This window comes from Periplaneta americana, chromosome 17, assembly GCF_040183065.1.
Source record: "Periplaneta americana isolate PAMFEO1 chromosome 17, P.americana_PAMFEO1_priV1, whole genome shotgun sequence".
In the NCBI taxonomy this organism is placed as follows: domain Eukaryota; kingdom Metazoa; phylum Arthropoda; class Insecta; order Blattodea; family Blattidae; genus Periplaneta; species Periplaneta americana.
The window spans coordinates 8533374-8560654 of NC_091133.1; the positions used below are offsets into that span (position 1 = coordinate 8533374).

Consider the following 27281-nt stretch of genomic DNA (forward strand, 5'->3'; position numbering starts at 1 on the left):
GTGCTTTGATACCCTTCACGACTACCTGGTGGAAAATCATCTTCGTTTGGAATAAAATGTCAAGAACATGGTTAAAGAACATTTGAAGGGACATGGAAAAACCTTCAGACAATATTTCCCTGCTTTGTCCAATAATAATAATTGGATTCGGAATTCCTTCGAAGAGTCAACAATTTAAAATCCACATTAAGCGTAGATGAAACAGAGCTGCTTCTTGAAATTTCCACTGATTTTCAGTTACAGAAAAGTTATAAATCCTTGTCATTAATTGGTTTTTGGTTGAGTTTAAAGGAGTTCCCAGTGTTAGCGAATAAAGCCATGATGGCTTTATTACCCTTTTCATCCACATATTTGTGCGAAAAGATGTTTTCTTCATAATTATGCCTATTAAAAAATAAATATAGAAAGAGACTTTGTGATGAAAGTGATTTGAGAATTTAATTAGCTTCTGTGGTTCCTGAATTCAAAGCTTTGCGCCATGGAAAGCAGGCCCAACCTTCACACTGAATTCCAAGGAAGAAGTGAGTAATTACAACGAAAACTTGTATTTGTTATTGCAACTAGTCCTACATTTTGTTTAACTTTTAAGCCGTAACTAGAGTAAGGATAGGTTTTAACCATTAAGGGTTGTTATTAAACCTTTTGCTTCGATTAAATATTATATATGTCTACTATATGTATATTTAAAAGTCAATGGTTCACCAAACTCACTTCGTTATGGAAGGGACTTGCGAGTCGAAAAAGCAGTGACTAGACAAAACTGCAATTTGTATAAACGCTATTAAAATCTATGAATTCAAAAAATATTCCTAATTCCTCCATAGAGTGTTAAATAGCTGTGTCTACACCAGTATCTACAAAAGGTTTCGATTTTCGACGCAAAGGAAAGAAGTAGTGAAAATTTAATTTTGCGAGATTTTTAAGTATTACAACAAGAATAAAAATTAAAAATCCTAACACATTCTTCTAATTCCTTAAAAAGATGTTAAATTCATGTGTGTGCACATATATATATATATATATATATATCAAAAGTTTCATGGTCCTGTGCAGAGAAACATAAGCTTGTTAGTGTACGTCTTCCAAGAGGGAAAAGCGTTCGTTTGAGGGGATGAAATTGTGATATGTATAAATGCTAATAAAATCTATAAATTCCAACCGATTGTGCTGATTTAAAAAAATAGTGTTAAATACTTGCGTCTGCACCAGTATTTACCAGAGGTTTCGATTTTATACAGCAAAAAGAAGAATGTGTGAAAATTTAGTTCTGCGGCATTTTTAAGTAAGAAGACATTAAAAAAATTAGAAAACACAACGGACTCTTCTAATTCCTTAAAAAGATCTTAGATTCATTTGTCTCCACACATATCTATCAGAAGTTTCATGGTCCTGTATAGAGAAATATAAGTTTGTTAGTGTATGACTTCCAAGTGGGAAATGCGTTCATTTCAGGAGACGAAATTGTGATTTGTATGAACGCTAATAAGATATAAAAATTCCAACCGATTGTGCTAATTCTTTCAGAAAGTGTTATAGACGTTCGTCTACACCCGTATCTAACATAGGTTTCGATTTTCGACGCAAAGGAAGGTATTTGTGAAAATTTAGTTTTGCGAGATGTTCAAGTATGAAAACATGAATAAAAATTACAAATCCCAACAGATTCTTCTAATTGCTTAAAAATATGTTGAATTCATGTGTGTGCACACACATCTATCAAAAATTTCATGGCCCCTTGCAGAGAAACATAAGCTTGTTAGTGTATGAGTTCCAAATGGGAAAAGTGCTTGTTTTGGGAGAGAAAATTGTGATTTGTATAAACGCTAATAAAATCTATAAATTACAACCGATTGTGGTAATTCTTTCAGAAAGTGTTAAAGATGTGTGTCTACACCAGTATCTACCATAAGTTTCGATTTTCGACGCAAATGTAAGAATTTGTGAAAATTTAGTTTTGCGAGATTTTTAAGTATGAAAACATGAATAAATATTACAAATCGCAACAGGTTCTTCTAATTCCTTAAAAAGGTGGAAAATTCATGTATGTGCTCACATACAGTTTGTATCAAAAGTTTCATGGTACCATTCAGAGAAATTTAAATTCTTCTTTCTGGTGGTATGGAAGATATGATCTGATGGCCTTAACTATGTACAACAGAATAAGAATATAATAAAAAAATGTGTGCATATAATAATAATAATAATAATAATAATAATAATAATAATAAAAATAAAATAATAGTAATAATAATAATAATAATAATAATCATCATCATAATATTAATATTAATAAAAGTTGATTGTAAGGCACTTCATTCATGTAAGTGACGCTATGTAAATATTCATGTCTATAGTAGAAGGTAAAGGTATCCCCGTCACATACCATGAAGGCACTTGGGGGGCATGGAGGTAGAGCCCCATGCTTTCCATGACCTCAGCACTAGAATGAGGTGGTGAGGTCGGCACCACGCTCCGACCACCTTTTGCCCCCAGGAAAGACCCGGTACTCAATTTTATAGGAGGCTGAGTGAACCTTGAGGGCTGTTCTGAAAGTTTGGCAACAAGAAAAATCCCGTCACCACTCGGGATCGAACCCAGGACCTTCTAGTCCGTAGCCAGCTACAATTTGTTTAGGTTGTCTGTAGTAGTGTTCCGAAATATCCGAAAAATCTAACGACCAGTTTAATTAAAAATAAATGCAAGAAATAAAACCAGGACAACGCCGAGTGCTTTCAAACAGTAATATAAGGAAGTTTTAAAGTCTTTGGCACCAGTAGTAGTCGTTTGACTTGTCACGAGGCCAGTAACGCTTGCAGCTGCAACTTGCTGAATTTTATGTATAGTTTCATGAACAATTGATTTTAACTCTTACGGACTGAGCCACTCCTCCTTATTGCGAACTAGCCTATACGAGCACCAAAGTGTGTAGACGTGAAAATGGCAAGTACCCTAACGAAAAATTTAGTGGCTGGAGTGTGACTTAAATAATGTTCAATTCATAACTTGTATTTGAAGCAGGGCTCCTATGTACATTACAGGGTACCATCCGGGTCGTTGCTTACGATCCGGGTGCACCAACGTCTTTCACGGCCCGTTTGATCCTTGTGCTTAGCATTGGCAATAAAGTTTTGGATCATTTGGATGATAGCGTGGAAGGAGGTCCGTTTGGTGGATGTGTTACATTGTTGCAAATATAAATTGCAATTTCTTACATCTAAGGTAAATTAAAGATGAAAGTGTATATATTGTATGAAAATATTGCCTTTAGTCTTGAATATATTATCATTCTGGATAGACAACGGTATATGTATTATATTACCATTGGTATCGATAGTTTATTGTTACTGGTCTCGTAAGAAGTCTTAGCTTGAACTACAATATTAAAACGACATTTAAACGTATTTACTATTTTTGTGTTATTTCGAGGGCAAATCGCAATATAGCGAACGTAGAAGCTCCGCCCATGACCCCTTCCACTTTTCCCCTACTGTGCTCCAACCACGAGAAAGTCTCTGCCGGATGAGACGAAGGAGGGTAATGCTGTGAATGAATGTTGATGTCATAAGGTCACACACGTGGATACTCTTATCTCTATTGGCTAGCTCTCACAGCACAAACCATAACATTGATACAGACATATTGATACTACCCTAGTTACAAAATTAGATCACATTAATCTCCTGGTCTTTTAATCTCTTCTTACAGAAAATAACATATGCAGGAGAGAGCCCATGGCTTTTAAACTGGCGTTATAACGGTAATATTATTTATCTACTTCGTTCCAATAGATGAGGCAATAGTAAGCACATTCCTTTCACGGTTGATCTTCTGGTTGGAGAACAGTACTAGCTCATCAGACACTGTACGTGATAGGCGAGTGTTGTGTCGAATGCACATTTCATGTGGATGAGGATAACTTCCCCTACTGGGGTTCGCTATATTGCGATTTATCTGGTTTTCCAAACAGTCATAAACTGGTAATATTTAAGTATCCTACTTAATGAAGTACAATATTTGGCCACGTTAATTGAATCACCTGCAGTTTGTCTGATACTTCATTTCAATTCTACATTTACTGAAATGGTATATTTAAAACTAGAACTGTGTTATCTTGACTTCATTTTCAGAATACATTTTGAACAATATTCGTTTTTTCAGATTACAAAATTGCAAAATAGGGCCTACTCTATATAAGCCCATACGAAGTACATAATACTTTATGAGCCTTCTTTGTTTTTACTGAAATAAAATCGTCAATTTTGCATGATATATTCACAGTCTACTATATACAGTCGCGAAGCTCAATATGTATTAAAAATGCAAACATGGGTAGTTGCCCACCACTAGGATCGCTACTGTCTCCTCATCATCGCAGATCTCTCTCCTAGTAGACGACAAAATATGTTACACTTTCGTTGTGTTCTTTTGGAAAAATTAACACCTTCTTTCCATTATTGAAATATTAAATGCATAAAGTTAATTTATTATTTTAATGAAGTAGGCCTATATTAAATTCCACCATAAACTCGAAGATACCTGCAAGAAATAGGTTAATATTATTTTTGTTTGTGCAAAACGAACTGAAATTTATTATAATCGCTTCACTCATTCAAGATTATAGCGATAATTAACTATGAAACCAATAAATATTAATTTGCATTTCCCTTTACAACAATAATAATGGAAATATGAATTAATGGAGTAACTTACGTGTACCGGCACTTGTAGTGTAGGCTTATGTAGTTAAAGTTGGATGAGGTTAAGCAATAATAATCACACCAGAATTGGATATAAAATGTGTTCAATAAATTTTATTGTAACAGACTTTTTCTACGTCTCTAGTAAAGCAACAAATAAAAATAACAACAAAATTAACAGCTATAATTGAAAACATATCCTTTGAAAAAAATAGGCCTAAGCAATAATAATCCCACCAGAATTGAAAATAAAACGTGATCAATAAATTTCATTAAAGCAAACTTAATTTTTCTACGTCTTTAGTAAAATAACACATAAAAACAATAACAAAATTAATAGCTACAATTAAAAGTATATTCTCTGAAAAAAAAAAAAGTAGACCTAACCTTTATTTCTCTGGAAATTTAGCAGCCTAAGTGACAGAACTTTAAGCGGTAACTAATGTCCTTTCGGTTAGACTGAAACATTTCATTGTGAAATTTAAGGATATAATGTATTCTAACAGTCACAAAGAACTTCAAAATTAAGAGTTTTTTGTTTCTGCACAGCATTCCTGTGGAAACCCAGGAACCTTTCTGAATCTTTCGGAAATCGGACAAAGGATAATTCTGGCCTCTTTCTCTTACTGTTGCTACAATTTATAGCACTACAAATGTCTCCTCCTTGTCCCATATTATTATTCCAATTATTGTATTTTAGCCATTAACATTTTCATTACAACCAATAACGAACATTTCACAAGCATCAATGTGAAATACGCAACGAGCTATCACTCGATAGAAATACGACACAGTCCAAAGTCGACCATTGTTTCTAGTTGCTAACCGCTTGGAGCGCTTTATCACGAGATTTAAAAAAAAACACCTCAAGCTTCGCGACTGTATATAGTAGACTGTGATATCATAATTACAAGCTTGAAGTAGGCGTTCAATTAGTTGTGCTTTGGTTGTAATAACCCGTGTATCCCTTTCCCTTTTCACCGATTAGGTTTAAATCCAGAGAATTTCGGGGCCAAGCAAAGGAGGCTCATTTCGTGACAGGTATTCACTCTTTGATCAGCGTGACAAGGTGCCCCATCATGCATAAATGTACATTCCTCTGCATTTCGAAACCAATATTTTAATAACACTGGACAAAAGCCAAAAAGTTACAGAAACAAGATAAGCGAATTCTGACTAATTTTGTACCGTTAATGACGAATATGACAGTAAAAATGGACGCAGTGGTCTAGTTTTCAATGTATAGCATATGTTTAGGATTACTCATTTCAAAAAGAGCGTCAGCGGTTTCTCGGTCAAGGTTATAGCATACCCCTTACACTGGAGATATGGAGACAGATTTATGATCCTAAGGGGTTATGTTTGCTTGTAAAAGATTATTGGTTTAGTTAGATATTATTAAAATATTATGTTTTATTTAACGACGCTCGCAACTGCAGAGGTTATATTAGCGTCGCCGGATGTGCCGGAATTTTGTCCCGCAGGAGTTCTTTTACTTGCCAGTAAATCTACTGACATGAGCCTGTCGCATTTAAGCACACCTAAACGCCATCGACTTGGCCCGGGATCGAACCCGCAACCGTGGGCATAGAAGGCCAGCGCTATACCAACTTGCCAACCAGGTCGATTTAGTTAGATATAAAACGTTGCTAAGTGGAGACCAGATATCATCTTTCTTTTGAAGTAAATTCATAACATTTTTGTAGTGCTGTGCTTAACCATATATGCGTTTCTTTTACCAGCAGACTCATTTTTAATTCTGAAAAGTGATAAGTCATAAATATATAACACACCAAAACAATGGGGGCTATTTTTAGAGCTTCCATGCTGAGCCTTAAAGCTGTATTTTTGCACAATGAAAACATTTTGCCTCCAGTTCCAATTGGCTACGCAGTCCATATGAAAGAGACATATCAAAATATGAGAGATATTTTAAATGAGATAAATTATGACAGGTTTAAGTGGTAAATATGTGGTGACTTAAAGATGGTTGCGATTCTCCCTGACTCACAACAAAGGTTTACAATATATTGCTATTTCCTATGTAAATGGGACAGCCCAGCTAAGACTTTGCACTACAAAAAGAAAGACTGGCCTCTTCGACAAACTTTGGAACCAGGAGCGAAGAACATAAAGCAGCAACCATTGATTGAATCTAGAAAAATTTTGCTCCCTCCGTTACATATCAAACTGGGACTAATTAAAAATTTGGTAAAAGCGTTGGATCGTGATAGATCAGCATTCAGATATTTGCACTCAAAATTTCCAAGAATAAGTACAGCTAAAATTAAGGAAGAAATTTTCATAGGACCCCAAGTCAGAGACCTATATTCAGATCAACATTTTGATAGACTTCTGACAAGAAAAGAACATGCTGCTTGGGAATGTTTCAGAACGGTCGCCACAAATTTCCTAGGAACCGTCGTGCGTCAAACTATAGGGAAATAGTGGATAATAGTATGTTGCTGGCTTATCATCAAATGGGGTGCAATATGTCATTGAAGATGCACTTTCTCCACTCTTGTTTGGACTTTTTCCCTGAAAATTGTGGTGAAATTTCTGATGAACATGGAGAGTGCTTTCACCAGACAATTTCAACATTCCAAAGACGATACCAGTGTAAATGGAGTACATCCATGTTAGCTGATTATTGCTGGTCGGTGGTGAGGGATTCTCCCGAAGTCCAGTATAGCAGACAAGCTAAAAGGAGACGTCTGTAATAGTAATTGAGATAAGTCCAGCTGAATATGTTTAGAAAAATACAATTCTTTTCCATTGGTTTCTTTCTCAAATTACAAGAAAACTAGATCACATCTGATAATTTTATTCCCATGTTCATATTCAGCATGAAAAAATACATTGAATTCCAGTGTTTTCGTTTCTGTAACAGAAAAAAAAAGTTAAATTTTGTTGTGCAGTGTAATTGTGGAATTAGTCGTGTCTCAAAACACAGTGACATACTGCTACTGTCCTATTGTCCCCTGAACAATCTGCAGGCGATCTGCACCTTTTTCTGACCACACTATGACCAATGTTTGATTGTCACCATGCATTCAGGATCCAATTTCTCTTGTTTCTTTTTAATGTAGAAAACTTTTTTATCAATCATGCACTTGAATATTGACTCCTACGAAAAGCATACCTGAGGAAGATACAAAAATACAGTCTAAGTGAAACAAACTTTGAAATTTAACAGTATTTATAATTAGATGGAAATTAGAAATGTGTTATTATAATATGCACAATGTTTAGAAGGTACATTTTTCCAATCCTTCATAGTGAAATGTCAGTGCTGCTTTGCCCATCTTTATCATTGCATTAATCAGAAAAGATTTTAGTATGGATGCAGCATTTGCAGCCTGGCTCGTACAATCTCTTGCTCTCTTTCAGAAATCATCAGTTCTACACATCCCAGTTTAGCTGACATCTACGATTTATATGAATAACTTCGTAGAACAGCTCTTGTGTGAAAATGTGTATGACGAAGTACGATTCGAATTTGATCGTTGTAACTTGTAGTAAATGTTTCTTAGCAGTTCAGTTGCCGTATTCATTGGCAATCACATATTAAACTCTTTTTTCAGTTGTGATGGATTTGACCAAGATGGAACCTGAGGATGATCCTTCGGACTTAGTAGCATATGATAACACACACAGAATGGAAGAGAATAAGGCTTCATCAGAGGTAAACAGATAATTCTTACTGTGTATTTTCTTTGTGTGTTCGCGAACAGTGAAGAAAAGCATACATTTCACACTTTATATTCAGTAGAATTAATTAGAGTCCTGTGCTGTTGCTGTGTGTTGCCATTTAGGCGTCTTTAATTGGTCTGGCATTAAGAAGTGTGCATTGGTTCTACTTCTCTCATGGAAAGAAACTTTCACACGAAGTTCAGCTAGTCTGTGTGACTGCTGTTCACCCTGCGTCATGATCGAATAATTCAAAGCCACTGTTATTAATCCAATCTGTCCCAAAACTGTATTCAACAGCTCAACCGCGTTTCTGTTTGGTACCTCCGTATGATACTTAGATCAACTTAGGTTATCATGTGAGAGAAATTTTGCTCTGTACCCCATAGCATTTTGTTTTGATTTATCATTTCTAAGACATAATTGTATTCAGGCCAAGAGCTATCTGATTCCCATCAATTATACATTTTCAAGATATAATTGTATTCAGGCCAGATGCTTCCTGATGTCCTGCAACAATAACATTTTCTCAGTATTTATGGAGTACATGCTACCACTTGTTGCCAAGTAAAGCATTCACTTTATTTAAATATGTGGAGAAGCCTAGATCATATATACCCAGATACGTCGGCCTTAAAGACTTTGAGGTTAGCAACTTTTGTCAGGTTTACTATGCTCCCATCTAGTTGTTACATAAAGAGTCACGTCATAATTCCCATTTTGAATTGCATTAGCGACTGTACTGCCAATTTGTGTTCGTTTACGGCAGACGGGTGGCGATCCTGGCGGTTGTTCTTTTCAAAGTTCTGACAATTTTAACATAGCGATGAGTTATCTGTTACATATATGATCTATGGGAGAAGCTTAAATCTACATTGATTTGAGATCTGCTTCTGTTGCTGATGTGCGCATTATGATTCACATTAGCCAATGATTGCCATGCAGAACTAGATTGGCTGCTGTTACTCATGAAGTCGTCTTTAAAATAGGTAATAAAATTATTCGCTATGTCTTTTTCTTCTGTAGGAAGGGAATTTATCGCATTTGGAATTGACGGGCGTGAAAACAGAATTCGTGGACCACAGCTACGATATCAAATCAGAGATAAAGGTTGAAGACACCACACCAGTGCACAGTAGCTTTTCTATGGTGAATTCTGAAGTTGATGTAAGTACGATCAGAAATTGGTTTTTAGTTTAGATTTGAAATAAAATAATACTTCGCAATTGTATTTCTGGTAGAGAATCTGCATTTTGAGGTAATAAAACTTTCAACAGGGAAATATATTAATATATAATCTTTTACTACTTATTTACTTGAAATATTCTCGCAAATTCACATATTTTGCAGGCCCTTTTATGCATGACATGCACACATTTTCAATGTTGCAACTTGACTCCCATGTGTTACAAAACAAGCAAATATTCTGAATTTAGGGAAGGATGTATGAAAGAGGTAAGTCAATGTGGTTTCGAGGTACCAATTGAGTTTTATGTAATAGATATTACAACTTTACCTAAAAGTTATATTGGATGTATGAGATTATAATACTAACGTGCCTGACATAGAAAATCAATGACCCACATGGTCAGTTAATGTTCTGTTCATTATTACTCACTTTTCCAGGAAGATTTGTTCGATGTGGACAGAGTTCTGCAGGAACAGAAAGTGGAAATATCTTCAGAAGAGGATGAAGTGTTGACTGAGAGGTGAGTGTACTGTGCTGGTTTTGCTTCTTCCATTCTTTCAGAACTTCATTTAATGACGACGTAGGAAATAAATTTTATAAAGTATGATACTGTTTTTTATCTACTATATTTCTGTATTTATTCTTATTAACACCACAATATGTCTTTTTACTGAAGTGACATAAGATTCATTAAGATTATCATTACCATGACAAGTAACACACTACAACTCCTACTATGTCTGCTGCTTTATTTTTCTGCTGTTCTCCGAGACCCATGATCCCGTTTAGGGTATGATGACGTCAATATTTCGATGGGCAAAATTTCTCCTGTGGCTGCAATCCTTGTGCATTGTGCTAGTTGGCTGCTTTTCGTAATGCGCAATTGGAGTGTTGCGAAAGTTGTGGCCAGTTTTGGGGTCTGTACTTCAGTACTTACAGGTTCTGTTACTTTTGCAGCAGCAGGTAGCTGGAGTTCTTCGTCTTTCTTCTCATGCTGGGCTACATTATTCGGTCGTGTTCCCTTGCAGATTTTCATATTATGAAAGGGAGGCAATTTATCTTACATAGCTGTTTTTATTAGGAGGGGACTTTGTCTTAATCTGAATGAAAACAGAGAACAGTGTGAAATTCCAATCACCTTTGAGAACTGTTTTCTAGTTACAAGATCTATTTCCTAAAACTGCTTTAGATTGTTAGCAAGATTGATTATTTTTATTCAGCCCAAAGTGTGTGAAATTTATTTTTAACAGTCATTTAATATTTTCATTGCATGTTCAAATTCTAGGGTATTCTTTTATTTTATTTTTCCTGTGAGAGTAAGCAGTAATTTTTTAAATTTATTATCTATTTATTCTTGTTTAGTGAAGTGATAATGTCCGGAAAACTTTGAGACGTGTTTTGATATATTAATAAAGTATAGTGAAATGGGTCCGTCACGATCAGTCAACTGGTCCTGGTCAAAGCATTCGCAATGTGACGTTTGAAAATCACTCACTGTTCTCACTTTCTTAACCTTGTGCTGTATCTGACATACAAGTTTAATCTATCAAGAGCTGTGGTAACTCATGGAAGGGTGGAATAGGTACCAGATCCGAGTTCGCACATGTCTCATAGCTGAAGGTACATCAATATGTGACCACTTTATTATTTAGTATTTGTAAATTTAACAGAAGAAATACTGAAATCAGAAGTAAACACTGAAATACTGAAACAATTGTCTTTAGAGACAATTAATATTAGGTACCCTCCACAAAACTGGCTTCATTTATATACCGATGGATCCTTGATCTCCAGAGAACAAGGTGCCGGTGCAGGTGTTATGTGCTGTCTCTTCTCACTTTATAGATCTCTTGGATATGGAACAACAAGTTTTGATGGTGAAATCATTGCAATAAGGAAAAGTCTCAGGAATCTTCTATGCCACATCAATGAATTTAGGAATGCAGTTATATTGTCAGACTCCATAGCAGCTATTCTATCAATAGTTTCTAAACACACACCTTCATCTCAAACAGCAGAAATAACTAAAATGCTCTCTCAATTAATATCACCCAATAAAAGAATTGTATTCCAATGGATACCATCCCATTGTGGAATCCTGGAAAATGAGAATGCGGATGTTTTAGCAAAGGAGGGCAGCACTGCTACTTACAGACCTGTTACTAAATCTACGTATTACTCTGTGAAAAGATTTATTAAATCTACATACTTAGACTTCAACAAACAAAATTTAATAACACAATCCCAAGGGAAAAAATGGAACTCTCTGCATCAAAATCCACAGTTAATTCCCGATTTACCACGAAAATCGTCTGTAGCTGCATTTAGATTGCAACAGGCCATGATTGTTAGGCCAAACACCTGCATAGAATTGGAATATATCAGTCCCCTAACTGTCCATTGTGCAACTCAAACCAAGAAATGGATTCGGAACATCTCAGAATCTGTGCTTCAGTGGCTGGTCATGATAATATCTTTGAAAAATATTGGAGTGTAAGAGGTCAAATGACTTCATTGTCAAATGCCTGGCATTAGAAAACAACAACAACTTTATTATTACGGTTATGTCGATTGATGCCCATGATTTTAAAAATACAAAATATCCATAGGTTCGTTTCTTTCCATTTGTCCACTGGCGTAAATGCTGCGTGCAATGTGAGGAGCCCATGGCTTACTTTGATCTCCAAGCTTGACGTGCTGTAGATGTGCTGTATTCATAAACTCGTCAGTAGGCTTCCTACTTGCTTCAAGTTTGTACTCCCCACAAATATAGTAAAGTACGACGCAATGGTTCAAGCACAACCGTTATGAAGTAGCTATTCTTTGCAATTTTTCCCCGCAATTAGGAAACGACATGAGATAGAATATAATTATACAGACCTCCTCTACGATCCTAAGTATGACATAATTAAGAACGTACATTTCAGGACCCAATATTCCGGATGTACAATTACAGCTGGAAGCACATAAACACTCACATTATTTACTAAGTTGTATGTTCGCAAATACAGAAAATTTGGAAATACAAGAGCAAACTCCGATGCTCAACTGTCTATAAAGCTGAAATCGAAATTTATGTAATCTACAAAACCCTGATAACCATCTAGGAGTAGTTATGAAGAAAGTAACAAGTCATGTATGTATGTATGTATGTATGTATGTATGTATGTATGTATGAATGTACAGTATGTATGTATGCATTGCCTACCCACTTCACTTTACGTGATTCTGTTTACGCATATTGTGGCTAGTTGGCAGGCCTGGGATCAATTTTCTAGTTGCACACCACTTCAACGAGCCGCACTGTTCTTTACGTGTTGTAATGTGACTGTATGTGTATGGGTTTTCATGTAGGTATAGTGTATGAAATGAATGATGATGGTGAAGATAAAGGGAGAAGGGAAACCCGGTGCTGGCACAGAGCTTACTCTTGTCCAATAAGAAAAATCAGAATTATAATATTATATTGTATTATACAGTTGTTATATAAATTCAACAATACCTAGGAAACTAGACCTGGTACAGTCTATCCAATGCCATTATCTGTATCAGCGCCCCAAACATCCCCAACTACAAGTCCAAAAACCAAGACACCAACAAAATATTTATTTGCCTGTGTTATTATTGGCAGGTGTAGAACTGTGTTTCCATTCAAATGTGATGTATGATCTATATGGAAAGTTTTTCAGACAACTGGGACACTTAAAGCACCATGGCATGTAAAGGGCAATTTATTTGTGGAGAGACTGGAAAGTTTTTTTCGCAGATTCCGCAGTTTTAAGTAGATATGTACGAATAGACATACATCATATTTACTCGAATCTAATGCGCACCTGAATTTTTAAAGCCTTGAATTATAAAATAATCTGTACTGGCGAATGTAGGGCGCAGCTGCATGTGATGCGAAATTTAATTTTACTTTACACATCTACCTACCTATCTACACTTGCCGTCATATACAATGGGTCGTAGTGACCTCATTAGCTTTACCGGTACTTCTAATTGTGTGATTAATGACAAGAAGCCTATTTCTCCTTTCCTGTATGAATTTCAAAACCTCTACCTCAGGACACTTTCCTGTTTATGGATTGGTGAAATTGTTCCTCGTCACTTCTGAAGCAAATATTGCCATTCTGTGTTGGCGCCATTAGCGAATGTTTCTTTCTGCTACACCAAGTTCTTTTGCAACATGCTTATTTTCATGATTTTCAGCATAAAATATAGCCCTTTGCTTGAAGATTGCTTCATTCGATACCCTTCATTTTTGTCTTCCATCTCCCGATAAGTACAACTACTTTGGAGTTTTTACTGCTATTAACAGCAATGCCTACAAAAAATATGGAACCGACCAAAGTGAGGAACATTGGGGAACGACGAGCAACGAGGTAACTGGAACAGAGCCGAAGCGAACGCAGAACAATAATAAGAATTTTCAAGTTTGCGTACGAATCTTGCGAGCCATTGACTTTAATTTGCGCCACTATTTTGGAGATTAAATTCAGCTGAAAAAGTGCACACTATATTCCAATAAATACGCTATGTGTGTGTGTGTGTGTGCGTGCGTGCGTGCGTGAGCGTGTGCGTGTGTGTGTGCGCAAAGGGTGTTTGCGAGGTGGTGTAACAAACTTTCAGGGATGATGGCGAAGGGCACATGTATCAATTTGAGATAAAGGACAATGGTCCGGAAATGACTGAATCGAAAGTTATAAGCAAAAATAGTTGTGTGGAAATGGAATTTTAATTTGGCACCACGTGCCCTCCTTCTCTTAACTTCTGGAACAGTTGTGGGAAAATGGTATGGGCCGGATGTTTCCTACGTGGGTACCTGACCTGATACAATCTGTGAGCTTGTCTACTGTTCCCATTGGCTCATCCGTATTCGAAAATCAGGTCTGCTTATTCCGCTCTCCTGTACTTCTCCATTTCACTAGGACTGATCGACTGTACAAGTTGCAGTGTCTAGTCGATCAGTCCTAGTGAAATGGAGGAGTGCACGAGAGCGGAATAAGCAGACCTGATTTTCGAATATGGATGAGCCAATAGGAACAGTAAAAAAGATAGATTATATTGGGACAAGTACCCACGTAGGAGACATCCAGCCCGTATTATTTTTCCACAACTGTTCCAAAAGTTAAGGGAAGGAGGGCACATGGTGCCAAATTACAATTCCATTTCCACACAACTATGTTTGCTTATAACTTTCGACTCCGTCATTTTCGGACCATGGTTCCTTATCTCAAATTGATACATGTGCCCTTCGCCATCATCCCTGAAAGTTTGTAACACGACCTCGGAAACATCCTGTATATACATGTAATGCTGAATATGCACAGTGCGTCAAAAGTCCCTTTCCCCAAACACTTCCTTACATTAAATTATTACATACATACGCAACACAACACAATAAAATAGAACATCAGTAACAAGATATGATATCGGAAATACATTTGACGCAAGAAAATGGTTGTGAACCCACCACTTTTAGACCAGTAAATCGTTTATTCAATTTATGACATCTGTATATATGTACAAGTATGAAACCAAAGAACGAATATTGGGGAAAGCGACTTTCGACCCATATTGTATCTTCATCTCTTCACATTGATTATAGTGGAGACAATTTCTTTTATTGATTTCAGCATTGTGGATAATGTTGAGAAGAATGTGTCACAAGAGAACACTGGTATTGATCGTGTAGAAGACAAATTAACAAAATGTGGTAGCCATAAATCAGACGGGTCAAACATTATGGACATAAGCCATAATTCTATCAACCATGGTTTTGATACACCACAATCTCTGAAACTTCCTCTTAATAGAAACACGGTAAAAAGACCATTCAAATGCGATGTCTGTGGAAAAGGTTTCTTTAAACTGAGCTATAGAAATAGGCATTCAGCCCGACACGAAGGAAGGACGCCATTTAATTGCGATGTGTGTGGGAAGTTTTTCAGAGGAACCTGGGATTTGAACAGGCATACTCGCATTCACAAAGGCGAAAGGCCATTCAAGTGTGAGGTGTGTGGTATGTGTTGCTCAGAATTGGGAAATTTAAAGAAGCATCTACGTGTTCACACAGGGGAAAGACCATTCAAATGCGACGTGTGTGGAAAGTGTTTCTCACAAAGATCAGAACTAAATAGACATGTTCACGTTCACACAGGCAAATGGCCATTCAAATGCGAGTTATGTGGAAAGGTTTTTCCACGAGCGTCAGAATTAACGAGACATGCTCGTGTTCACACAGACGCAAGACCATTCAAATGCGTGTTTTGTGGTAAGCGTTTCAAACGTCTGGAGAACTTAGAGGAACACGTTCATATTCATAAAAGCAAAAAGCCATTTAAATGCAACGTGTGCGACAAGTCTTTCACATATTCGTCAGTTCTAAACAGACATGCTCGTATTCACACAAGCGAAAGGCCATTCAAATGCGAGTTTTGTGGACAGTCTTTCTCTGAATCGACACTTTTAAAGAGAGATGATCGTATTCAAACAGGCGAAAGGCCATTCAAATGCGACGCGTGTGGAAAGTGTTCTCTTGTCAGTTTGAATTCAAACTCGTGAAAGGCTATTGTAATGCGTGGTGTGTGTGTGTTTTTTTTTTTCCCAGAATCGGAAGTTTTAAACTATGCTAACATTCACACATGCTAAATGAATTTAAATGTGAATTATGTGGAAGCTGCTTTTCAGAAGTGGGACATGTCTAAAATCACGTTCGCCTACTCGGAGGCGACTCACCATTTGAAAGGTCATTCTGTGGAGTCTTCCGTGATCGGGACATTTGAAGAAACATAAGTTCCTTCATAGAGGAGAAATGTTTTTCAAATTTGTTATTAGCAGATTGTTTCACGTATAAGGACAATCTAAAAAGGCATATCTGTTTACATCTAGATAAGGTTTAATGTAAAGTATAAATTTGTGCTGGATAATTAGGGCTTTAATCCACAAATACAGTGAGGATTTTAGTTATGGGTCGGTTGATGGCGGCTGTTGATTACAGCATTCTCAACCGGAGTTACGTTCGCTGCGCATATTTATTTATTTATTATTTTACTAATAATTGTAACATAAAATATAATATATACAGAAAAACTTTAGCTCTCCCCTGAAAGAGTAGAACTCGTGCTCAGGGGCTGATTCCTGAATTGAAATTAATAATTATACAATACAATTTGTCTTATGTCTACTATGCAATTATAGTATATAAATTTAAAATGTACAATTTTTCAATTTTTATAAAATCCATACATAACTTTTTTAATTTAATACTAGAACTATTACAATTGACAAGATTAGGATATTTAAATATAAATTTGTTACATATTCTTGGGCCTAAATTACTATTATGATTAAATACTGTAACAGTTTTGCATTTTGGTTCAAACAATCTTAAAAAATTCATACCTTTTGTTTCATAACTATGAGAATACAATTCAAAATTATTTCGATTTTTATGTATAAATATTATTAATATATAAATTTGTCTTACGTTAAGTACATTAAAGTCTAAAAACAAATTTTGAAATGGAAAATCAATAGGTTTAAATAGGTAATATTTTTATATATTGTGTGTAGGTGTGAGTGTAGCTGTTTCTTATCTGATATTTTCTTTTAAATGAACTATTAGCACACAGTTCACACAATACGAACGCTTGTAGTAACTCACAAACGCACCGCAACTTTCTGAGGAAGGGTCCCTTAAACTGACTACAAAAGCCTACCTGCACATGCAGTATTTGGCCTTGACGAATGGATTCTCCCAGTACTCAGCCTTGCTAAGGCATAGTGTAACTCAATCTCACAGTATGTATGCCTTTCTTCGTGAATCTAAAGTTTGTGAAAGTGTTTCCTCGCCAATGATAAATTGCAAAGTTCATGATGTTAGTGTAGTCGCCATTAATCCGAAAGAAAATAAATGTTTACACCATACATAATTATGGCATTAAAACAGTAACAATGCACCTACACTCTTTCTACCGACTGTTGTATTAGGTTACATTTCCATTGATTTTGCTCATAAAATTCTTACATAGTCTTATAATAAATTCTGTTACATACATTTATATGTATATGCGACCGTCACTTGGGTCACATTAGACCTATTTGCTAAACGGATGACTACTGCGTTCGTCTCCTGCTCACACTTATCAGGATTTCAGATACCACCATTACACTCAATAATGGAAACGATTTTACTGGAAGAGGTGGAACTCTCAGGATACTATAGGAAAACCACATGGTTACTCAACTAGACTGAATTGTTTGCAAATGAAAACTCTACTTGAGAAAGATTCGTCCTGGCACCGGAAATATAGAGGAGAAGAATTCAGCCGAACTGTGGATCGTATCTCGGCATAGCTCAGATGATGAGAGCACTCAGCGCGCCAAGCTGAGAGTCCTGGGTTCGATTCCCGGTGCCGGAATATATTTTCCTTCATTAATATGTAGTAACATGTTACTTTGTTTTAGCTTTGAGCTATAGATATTCAGCAATGTCTATTTCATAATGTGAGAATGGATGAAATATCTATAAGAAGTTTAGTGCGTACAATAGATGCTTCATTGATGATTGTAGGCCTAAGCTTTTTTGACCGGTTTCAGCTTAAGGAAATGTTTCTTGGTGGACGAAGTGAAGATGTCTTTTGATCATTTAGTACATGTTCAGCGGCTGCAGTCATTTGGGATAATTTTTCTGAACATTTAAAGTTTTGTGAATTTTATGTCGTAATTCCGAGTTAAAATTATAGTATTGAAAGCTGTGTTTCTTTCAGAAAATATGTTCTGGCGAGGAAATTATAAATCTCTGGTGGGAGAGGGCTCGGAGAGATACAATTAATAATGTATATTGTTAATATTTACAAATGGTAAATAATTCAGGAATCTACTAAGTAGTGGCCTGTGATGCAGTCAAAAGCTGTTGTTGTGAAAGTCATATGATTTTCGTTTTCTAACTTGAACAACGCTAGAGCGCAGGATTATTTTTTCTCTTGGAAATTTATATGCATAAAAAAGTGTTCTCAAAAGGATTATAATTATTATCTAACTGGAATTTCAAACTTTCTTCTTAATATATTCGGCTGGATGATAATAACATAAAATCCACAGTAATCAATTGGAGCCTTCAATTTATGAAATGGGAGAAAATGCACCTAGTGTTCCGAAGAAACTTTTCAAAGTCCAATGAAGTGAGACTGCGCATGCGCAAGACACAGACAAGTAGAGGAGCTACCACACCATAGATAAAGCTAGAGTCGCGCACGTGCGATGCATATAGAACAGGAGAGAATTTAAATTCTGAAAAGACAATAATGACCTTAGCCCAGTGGCGGCCGCTCAAATGTGCTGCAGTGCTGCAGCACACAGATAATTTTTTGTCCCTAGCTTAATCTTATTTATATTTTCTTTCATTCGTGTTACGCGTTCCAATGCACATAGAATCGGGAACTGCTATTGTCTATAGCTTGTGCGTCGTCTCCAAGTCCCAGTCGGTAATGTGTGCTGACTTCCTTATCGCAGTGAACTGCAGTGACATGTAGCGAACCTTGCACATGCGCAGAGAGCTTACATTCGCTTGTTGTATGACGTAATCTATGGTTTCCCATTATACGAGCGCAAACAGTGTGAGCTACAAGCGAACGCAGAGAATTGAAATGACCCGTTCGCATTGGCGACTGTTTGTATAGATGGTTTGCAGTCTACAAAGAACGCGGACGTCACGACATCTCTGGGAAGCAGTCGTGTATTATTTGTGAGTTTGTGTCTATTTTACAAGTCTTGATCACAGAATGTAGGGTCGACTATTTTATTCTTATGCTAATTATTAAACTTTCCTGTAAAACCGAAACGTATTGTTTATAACATTCAATATTAGCTTATTTATATGTACCATATTTAATACAATTTACTCCTATTCTACTTCTTCAACCTTCCGACAAATGGCTTGCATGCACCGGAATGCTATTCGAATTTAAAATTTTTGATTGCTGGTTGCCGATATGGAGGGGTTGAACTCCGAAGTAACTGGCAGCAGTGTTTCCAACTGGACAGAAATTTCGTCAGTTCTGTCAAAACTGACATAATTTCAATGTAGCGGATGGGAAAAGAATAGATTTGAGGGGTAACGGATTTTTTTGGCGGAAATTACGATTTACATCGCCTTTTGACTTTTTTAACTGTTGTTATTTTTAATTGTTAAATTTTTTAGGGAACGCAGACCAACCCAGCACATCAACTGCAGAACTAGAGGCAGATGATGTGGATGAATTATTATTATTTTAATCAAGATTGGTAAGAAAGTGGCGTTAATATTTGTTTTCATTTTCATATAGATATATTAAGTGGGTCTTATATCTTTTTAATTTTAACGGATTCTGGCGGATTTCCAGGTGTTAGACTGACAGGAATACAATTTATGTGTTGGGAACACTGATTGACAGATTCTTCAGCATGAACTTCATACTTTTCCACTAGTGAGATCAACCAAATTTTAACGTCTTTTTGAAAGTAAATTTCCCATATTGTAGCACACTCTCATTTTCAGACACGAGCCGCCACTGCCTTAGCCGTTGATTACTGTAAGCATGACACCAAACAAACCCTCTTTCCTTCACTAACAATATTCTTTCCACGGTTCTCAATCCAAACCACATGCTTCTGCAGTCATTTCTTGCACGTTGGCAACGTTGCAGCCAGCATCAAGATGGCCGGCAGCATTGTGCTCGTCAATATTTTAAAAATAATTATACACCTTAAACACTATTTTCAGCACCTGCCTGTGCAATACTTTTTTTTATCTTGCATTTATTTATCTTACACACACAGAGTAAATGCTAGTTTTACTTATTCAATGTTTTAAAAACTCACACGTGAACAAACGAACTTGGGAAGTACTTGTTACAGAACTGATTCCGATTGATTTTGCTGTACAAGCTTGTGACGTCACATGCCAGAAATGCTACGGCGCATATAGCAGCCGACCGCTTTCCGAAGTGCCGACTATTTAGAGCACTAACAGTACCCAGTGGCGGTGCGTCAATATGAGCACAAGATCACGTGAACACCTTGTTTCCATTAATGCACGACTAGTTTTACTATTTGATACTGTATCAGAATCGAGTATTTTAAACTTCCCGCATCTTGCATAAACTTCTTATGTAATCTTGGCAACATCCGTTCACCTACAAGCCGTGCTCTTTTCTAGATGGTTACAGGAATTTCACGCATGCGCGGGAGAAAATTGTCTTTAGCTGGCCGCTTATGACTCGTCAAGAGCACAAAGCGTTAAGTGAACATGATGAGTATCTATCCTACAGATGTCAGGTCCATCGATGCCTATCGTTCACGTGCTATATCTCGAGAAGGAAATTTAATAGCCTATAGATGTCAGCATCTGACTGTAGGAACGTTTACTTACGTGGATGTGTGTGTGCAGTGCTGCTACAAGAGTGTAGTTTGTGAATTACTATACTTAAGTCAGGACCTAATATTGGAGGTCCTGCTTCAGTGTCCGCATAATAGCATAGTTTAGCTTTCAAACACGTGCTGGCTGACTGTGGTGGTGGTATGAATTTAAATATCTGTATGGCAGTGTATAATATTTAAGAATATTTACTGGCCTGTATTTATAGTAATCTATGCGAGTGGGATTAAGTACTGGCATAGGCTATAGTGTATCAGTGTGTTGTGAATCAAAGTATATTACTGAACACACGCGTTTGTAAATAACGAGACTGTGGTATGTATTCATTTTTAACAAACGTAAACAATGAACTCTGTTCAAGTAATTTTGAACAGTAAAGAACTGGGTAAACTGGCTTACCTAGAAAAATTGGAAATAAAAAGACTGAGTTTCATTATTATTATTATTATTATTATTATTATTATTATTATTATATGTTGTTTAGAATTTATATACGGTTTTTTTCGATAGTGAAACATTGGAATCATGACATTTCATATTAGACTAAACGTACGATTTCAAATTCTCTTCGATTTTGGAACCACAAAATTGTGAACACACACAATATTTTATCACGAGCCGCCACTGACAGTACCATGTACTTAAACCGTTTTAGCAGGCACATTTCACAATACCTCAGGCTCAACATAACAAATGGCGGCAGTTATATTGCATCGATTTCTCCAAAGTTAGTTAAACTTGGGATAAATTAAATCCGTTCAACTTTACTACTCAGTTTAAACATGCTTCCATTTTCTCCATAAATTTCTGGCAGCCCACCCGTTTAAACTAATGTTGGCACTAGAAGCTCATGGCTTCTCATGTGTTGACTACACTGAACAACAATCAGAGCCAAGATTACTGATGGCAAGTCATAAACGTTTTCAACATGTCAGCTGTTTACAGTGAATTAATGCTACTGTATAATCAAATCAACGCAATGCCTCTACTAGGTTCACAAATAAATAAATCATTTATACCCATGTGAAGTGTTGTGTATCATTTAATCAGCTGTTTTCTTGAATTTATTGGAAAGCATTGTCGATTCCACTTTTTTCTGATAGGCAAGATCGTACAATAACTCGTGTCTTGTGTTAATAAGCATTATTTTGTGGCATATGTGGATCCACTTTAATATCAAAATTAATTTCCTTTAGATTATTCCTTTCCCTCCGAAAACATGATCTTCATTAATTTCAAGAAGACAACTTCCAGCTTTTTAACGTGTTCGGTAAGCCACTAAATTACGCCTACCTAATGTACCCAGGAACTTGATTATTCTAAGGGAAATGGCTTCAATTTTTAATGTTGTAGTTTGTGACCTAATCTAGTTATGTAATATTCACAGGCCGCAGTTTATAATTGGCTAGAATGGGCAAATACCCAGAGCAAGGGAGCAAGAGAAAGTATTTTAAGGTAGGATGTTGAAATAATTGTTAAATACATGCTCAATAAAAATGAATATTTATAAATAATGTAATAAAATCAGCCTTTTCTGTGGTGAATTGGCACAATTATTGTTTCACTTTTGTTTGGTAATAAAAGGGATAAAGTTAAAGAAAAGGGTTAGGGTGTCAACATTTGCTCTGTCCAGTTTTCCAGTGATCTAAACCCAGAGATTATCATCAGCTAATTGACGTACACTGTAAGGTCCTGTGTTTAGACATGGAGAATTCAGGGGAAAGAAGTAGAGTAAGTAGAAAATTGATTTACTGCTCTCTTTAGTTAGTACAAAGAAAGATATATCAGAATGTAAGAAAACCGATAGTGTATCTTTAAAAGACAAAGAAAAAGCCTGGCAAGAGCTAGCAGAAAGTTCAATGAAATTAGTGGAACTGTAGTACAGGTAAGAGATTGGAAGGTATTAAAGGGGAAGTATGAAAACCTAAAAAAGACTACATACCGCTTATTGTACGCAAATGAATTCATTTAGTTCTGCCCATTTTAACAGACGAGCGAATGTTAATAACATTAATTTGGAAATAAGTATTGCTTTAGAGTTTGATATCTGAAAAAAGAATCCCGATTTTCCTCTAAACATACGAATTGACTCAAAAATAGTCGCTAATTCCAAACATAAACCTTAGTCCCTATTGTGTTATTGAATAATGTAAATTTAAACATTCCCCCCCCCCCCCCAAATGGCAATAACGATGCCGATGTGCAACGAGATACCAGTGTACCCAAATGTAGCGGAATAAAAAAAAATCATTTTAGAAGCTTAAATTTCTATATATATACTCATCCATTTTCAAAACAAATTTCATTTGTTTTTCATAAGATTTTTTGTAACTGAAATGTTCTCCAGGATTGTAATCACACTAGAAATTACAATATCACTGGTTTCCCAAAATTAGCATATAGTATGCTGTGCCATTGTAAGTGCTTTACCCTACTGAAAATAAAAATGTATGCTGTGAGACATGCAATATAGGTGATCATAATAAATCAGGAAGTTCAACCAAAAAATTTGTCATGAGTACTCAAACGACTTCACAATTGATTATCTTTTATATTATCTACATGAAATGAAAAACAAATAATGATGCAGAACGACATTACTGATTTTTTGTGTTGGAATCATAATGCTAATAGTATTAAAGATAAAAGTTGAACATAGCCTACGTGTATTCTAACATTTTGTAACATAATAATAGTAATAATAATAATAATAATAATAATAATAATAATAATAACACAAAATTAACATTAAATTTGTAGTGCTATTAGAGGAATCAAAGTAATAAAGCAATTTGCTTGCAAACTTTACTTTATAAAATAAATGCAGTATGTTATACGAGACGCATTCAGAAAGTAATTTTCCCGATTTTTCCCCTTAAAACTGAACGTAATTAGCCGTGTCAATTGCGCATGCGTAGCAGATCTATGACGTATCAATCATATGCCAGACGGACAGGTCCCGCCTGGTGCCAGTAGCGTGGCAGCAGTGGTCCGAAATGGAAGTTTTATTCCTTCTTCCGCCGCCTGCGAGGTTCGGTCGGTGATAAAGTTCTTTAATGCACAAAGCATTGACTCAAATGAAATTCATTGGCAGCTCTGTCAGGTCTATGGGCCGAACATCATGAGTAAGCAGATGGTGCGTCGCTGGTGTAGGCAGTTTTCCGAAGGTCGTCAAAGTGTCCATGATGAAGAGCGCAGTGGGGGACCGTCACTCATCAATGATGATCGTGTTGAGCTGGTGCGACAGTGCATCATGGAGAACCGTCGCTTCACGATTACGGAGCTGAGCAGCCATTTTCCGCAGATATCGCGATCCTTGTTGCATGAGATTGTCACTAAGCATCTGCTGTTCAAAAAAATGTGTATCAGGTGGGTGCCGAAGAACCTGACACCTGAACACAAAATGCAACGTTTAGGTGCAGCACTGACATTTCTGCAACGGTATCACGATGACGGCGACGAGTTCCTAGGCAGAATCGTCATGGGCAATGAGACTTGGATTTCGCACTTCACCCCTGAAACCAAGCAGCAGTCAGTGCATTGGCGGCATAGTGGATCGCCGGTCAGGACGAAATTCAAACAGACGCTGTCGGTACGGAAAGTGATGTGCACAGTGTTCTGGGACAGGAAGGGCATTATCCTCATTGACTTCCTTCCAAGAGGTGAAACAGTGAACGCTGACCGTTACTGTGAAACACTGCGAAAATTGCGGCGTAAATTCAAAACAAGAGGCGTGGAATGCTTACTGCAGGTGTTGTGCTCCTCCACGACAATCCTCGTCCACATACGGAATTTGGCTGGGAGTTGTTTGATCAACCACCCTACAGTCCTGATCTTGCTCCCAGCGATTTTCACGTTTTTTTTGCTCCTCAAGAAATTCCTGTCCTCCGGTGAGCGTTTTGGCAACGACGAAGAGCTCAAGACGTCTGTCACACGCTGGTTCCATTCACAGGCGGCAGAGTTCTACGACAGAGGGATACAAAATTCGATTCCACGATACGACAAGTGTCTCAATTCTGATGGTGGTTATGTTTAAAAATAGCTGAAACATTGCTGTACCTGTTGCCAATAAATGTTTTCCTGAAAGTGTGTGTTCTTTTAAAAAAAATAGGGAAACTTACTTTCTGAATGCCCCTCATAATAAAACATCATTAGGCACTAGTTAGTCCACACCTGTGGAGTAACGGTCAGCGGGTCTGGCTGCGAAACCAGGTGGCCCAGGTTCGAATCCCAGTCGGGGCAAGTTACCTAGTTGAGGTTTTTTCCGGGGTTTTCCCTCAACCCAATATGAGCAAATGCTGGGTAACTTTCGGTGCTGCACCCCGGATTCATTTCACCGGCATTATCACCTTCATATCATTCAGACGCTAAATAACCTAGATGTTGATACAGCCTCGTAAAATAACCCAATAAAAAAATTAGGCACTAGTTACAAATCTGTTAGAAATTGCCTCCTTATTACAGTTTTAGCATTTCTGAATATATTACATATTCATAATCAAATATTACATACAAACTTCCCCAATTATAAGCTACGATCAAGTAGTCCGGAATCTATAAACCGTCACTGTATTTCTTTATTAAAAATACAAATATTTACGCAGAAATTTATAGACAACTGTAAACATATATACCTTTTTTATTACCTCATACGTGAAACATAATAACCACAACTCGCATTTGAAAGACAATATGGTGAAAGATATGGAACGTATGATATTGTACATTTCCAGATTGCGTACAATTCCTTGCATATAAACCATATCAAAATGGTCTCTCAGATGAATGTAGACAAGTGTGAATCTTAAGTTGACAATTTGAGAAAAAGATTCCACAGATACCGAATTAGAAAGCCTTAAGCCTGTTGAAATTCATAAATGTCCGCTTAAAAATGTGGATGCTGAGATAAACATTCTACATAGACCTCACATTTGAATGGCCTTCCGCCTATGTGTATGCGAGCATGTCTGTACAAAGATGTCGAAACGGAGAAACACTTTCAACACACGTCGGATTTAAATGGCCTTTCGTTTGTATGAATGCGTATATGTCGCTTCAAATGTTCCAATAGAGAGAAACACTTTCCACAAACTTCGCATTTGAATGGCCTTTTGCGTGTGTGCATATGTGCATGTCTGTTTAATTCCCATGATTCTGGGAAACACTTTCCGCACTGGTCGCATTTGAATGGCCTTTCGCCTGTGTGAATGCGTACATGTCGTTTCAAAGGGCCCAATCGTGGAAAACTTTTTCCACAGACATCGCATTTCAATGGCCTTTCGCGTGTGTGCATGATGGTATGTCTGCTTAAATTTCCTGTTTCTGAGAAACACTTTCCACATACCTTGCATTTGCACGGTTTTTCACCTGTGTGTATGCGTATATGTCGCTTTAAATACTCCAATCGTGAGAAACACTTTCCACATACCTCGCATTTGAATGGCTTTTCACCTGTGTGTATGCGTACATGTTTTTTTAAATGTCCTGAAGTTGAAAAACACTTTCCACAATGCTCGCATTTGAATGACCTTGCCCGTCTGTGAATGCGTGCATGTTCTATTAAGTGTCCTACTTGTAAGAAACACTTCTCACACGCCTCGCATTTGAAAGGCCTTTCGTCTCTGTGACTGCGTATATGTTGCTTTAATTTTGATAATCGTAAGAAACACTTTCCACATACATCGCACTCAAATGCCTTTCTTATTGTGTGTCCATGAAAATGACGTTTCATTGATTCCGGTGTTACAAACTTCTCGTTGCATTTACTACATTCCATAGAATTTCTGCTTACGTCGCTAATGTTTGAAAAGTCTGGTCTCTTGTTACCACACTGTGTCAATTTGTCTTCTTCGAAATAAATGCCGACGGATTTTTGTGACACACTCTTCTCAACTTTATCCGCAACGCTGAAATGAATATAAATATCTATTAGTCCTCACTATTCGTGAAGATATCAAAATATATCAATTATATTGTGGCGCCTTGTTGGAAGACGTGGTTGCTTCGGGGAAGTTGCGCACGCATCTTTGGCAAGGGAAGTTGCGGGGTGACGCGGAACAGAGGGAGCATGGGAGATCTTCTAGAAACGTATCCCTCTGGAAGTTTCGCAACGCAGAACAATCGAGAACGAGTGATTTAATAAATGAAGTCAGTCAGTCAGTCAGTTGAATCAGTACTGAGAGAGCGGGCCACCCTTCGGCAGCGAGCGAGGTGGACCTGAGTTCGAGTAAGTGAGTCAGTTAGGTTGTCAACTGTGAGAGAGCTAGCTAGTCTTCAAGCAAAG

The 27281-nt window shown here is 36.8% G+C and overlaps 2 protein-coding genes across 2 annotated transcripts in view; one reads left to right on the forward strand and one right to left on the reverse strand.

Moving 5' to 3' along the window:
* The first annotated feature begins 3122 nt into the window (after positions 1-3122).
* Positions 3123-19503, forward strand: LOC138692642 (zinc finger protein 678-like). The gene is made up of 5 exons (XM_069815726.1): positions 3123-3219; positions 8282-8382; positions 9414-9554; positions 10014-10096; positions 15216-19503. Exons 2-5 carry the CDS (start codon positions 8287-8289, stop codon positions 16141-16143), a joined length of 1248 nt encoding a protein of 415 aa, XP_069671827.1. The 5' UTR covers positions 3123-3219; positions 8282-8286; the 3' UTR covers positions 16144-19503.
* Positions 19504-23218: 3715 nt separating this feature from the next.
* Positions 23219-27281, reverse strand: part of LOC138692640 (zinc finger protein 492-like) — a 47007-nt gene continuing 42944 nt past the window's right edge. The window contains exon 5 of the mRNA XM_069815712.1: positions 23219-26904. Within this exon, the coding sequence (XP_069671813.1) occupies positions 25998-26904 (907 nt within the window). The 3' untranslated portion in view covers positions 23219-25997. The remainder of the gene's footprint in view (positions 26905-27281) is intronic.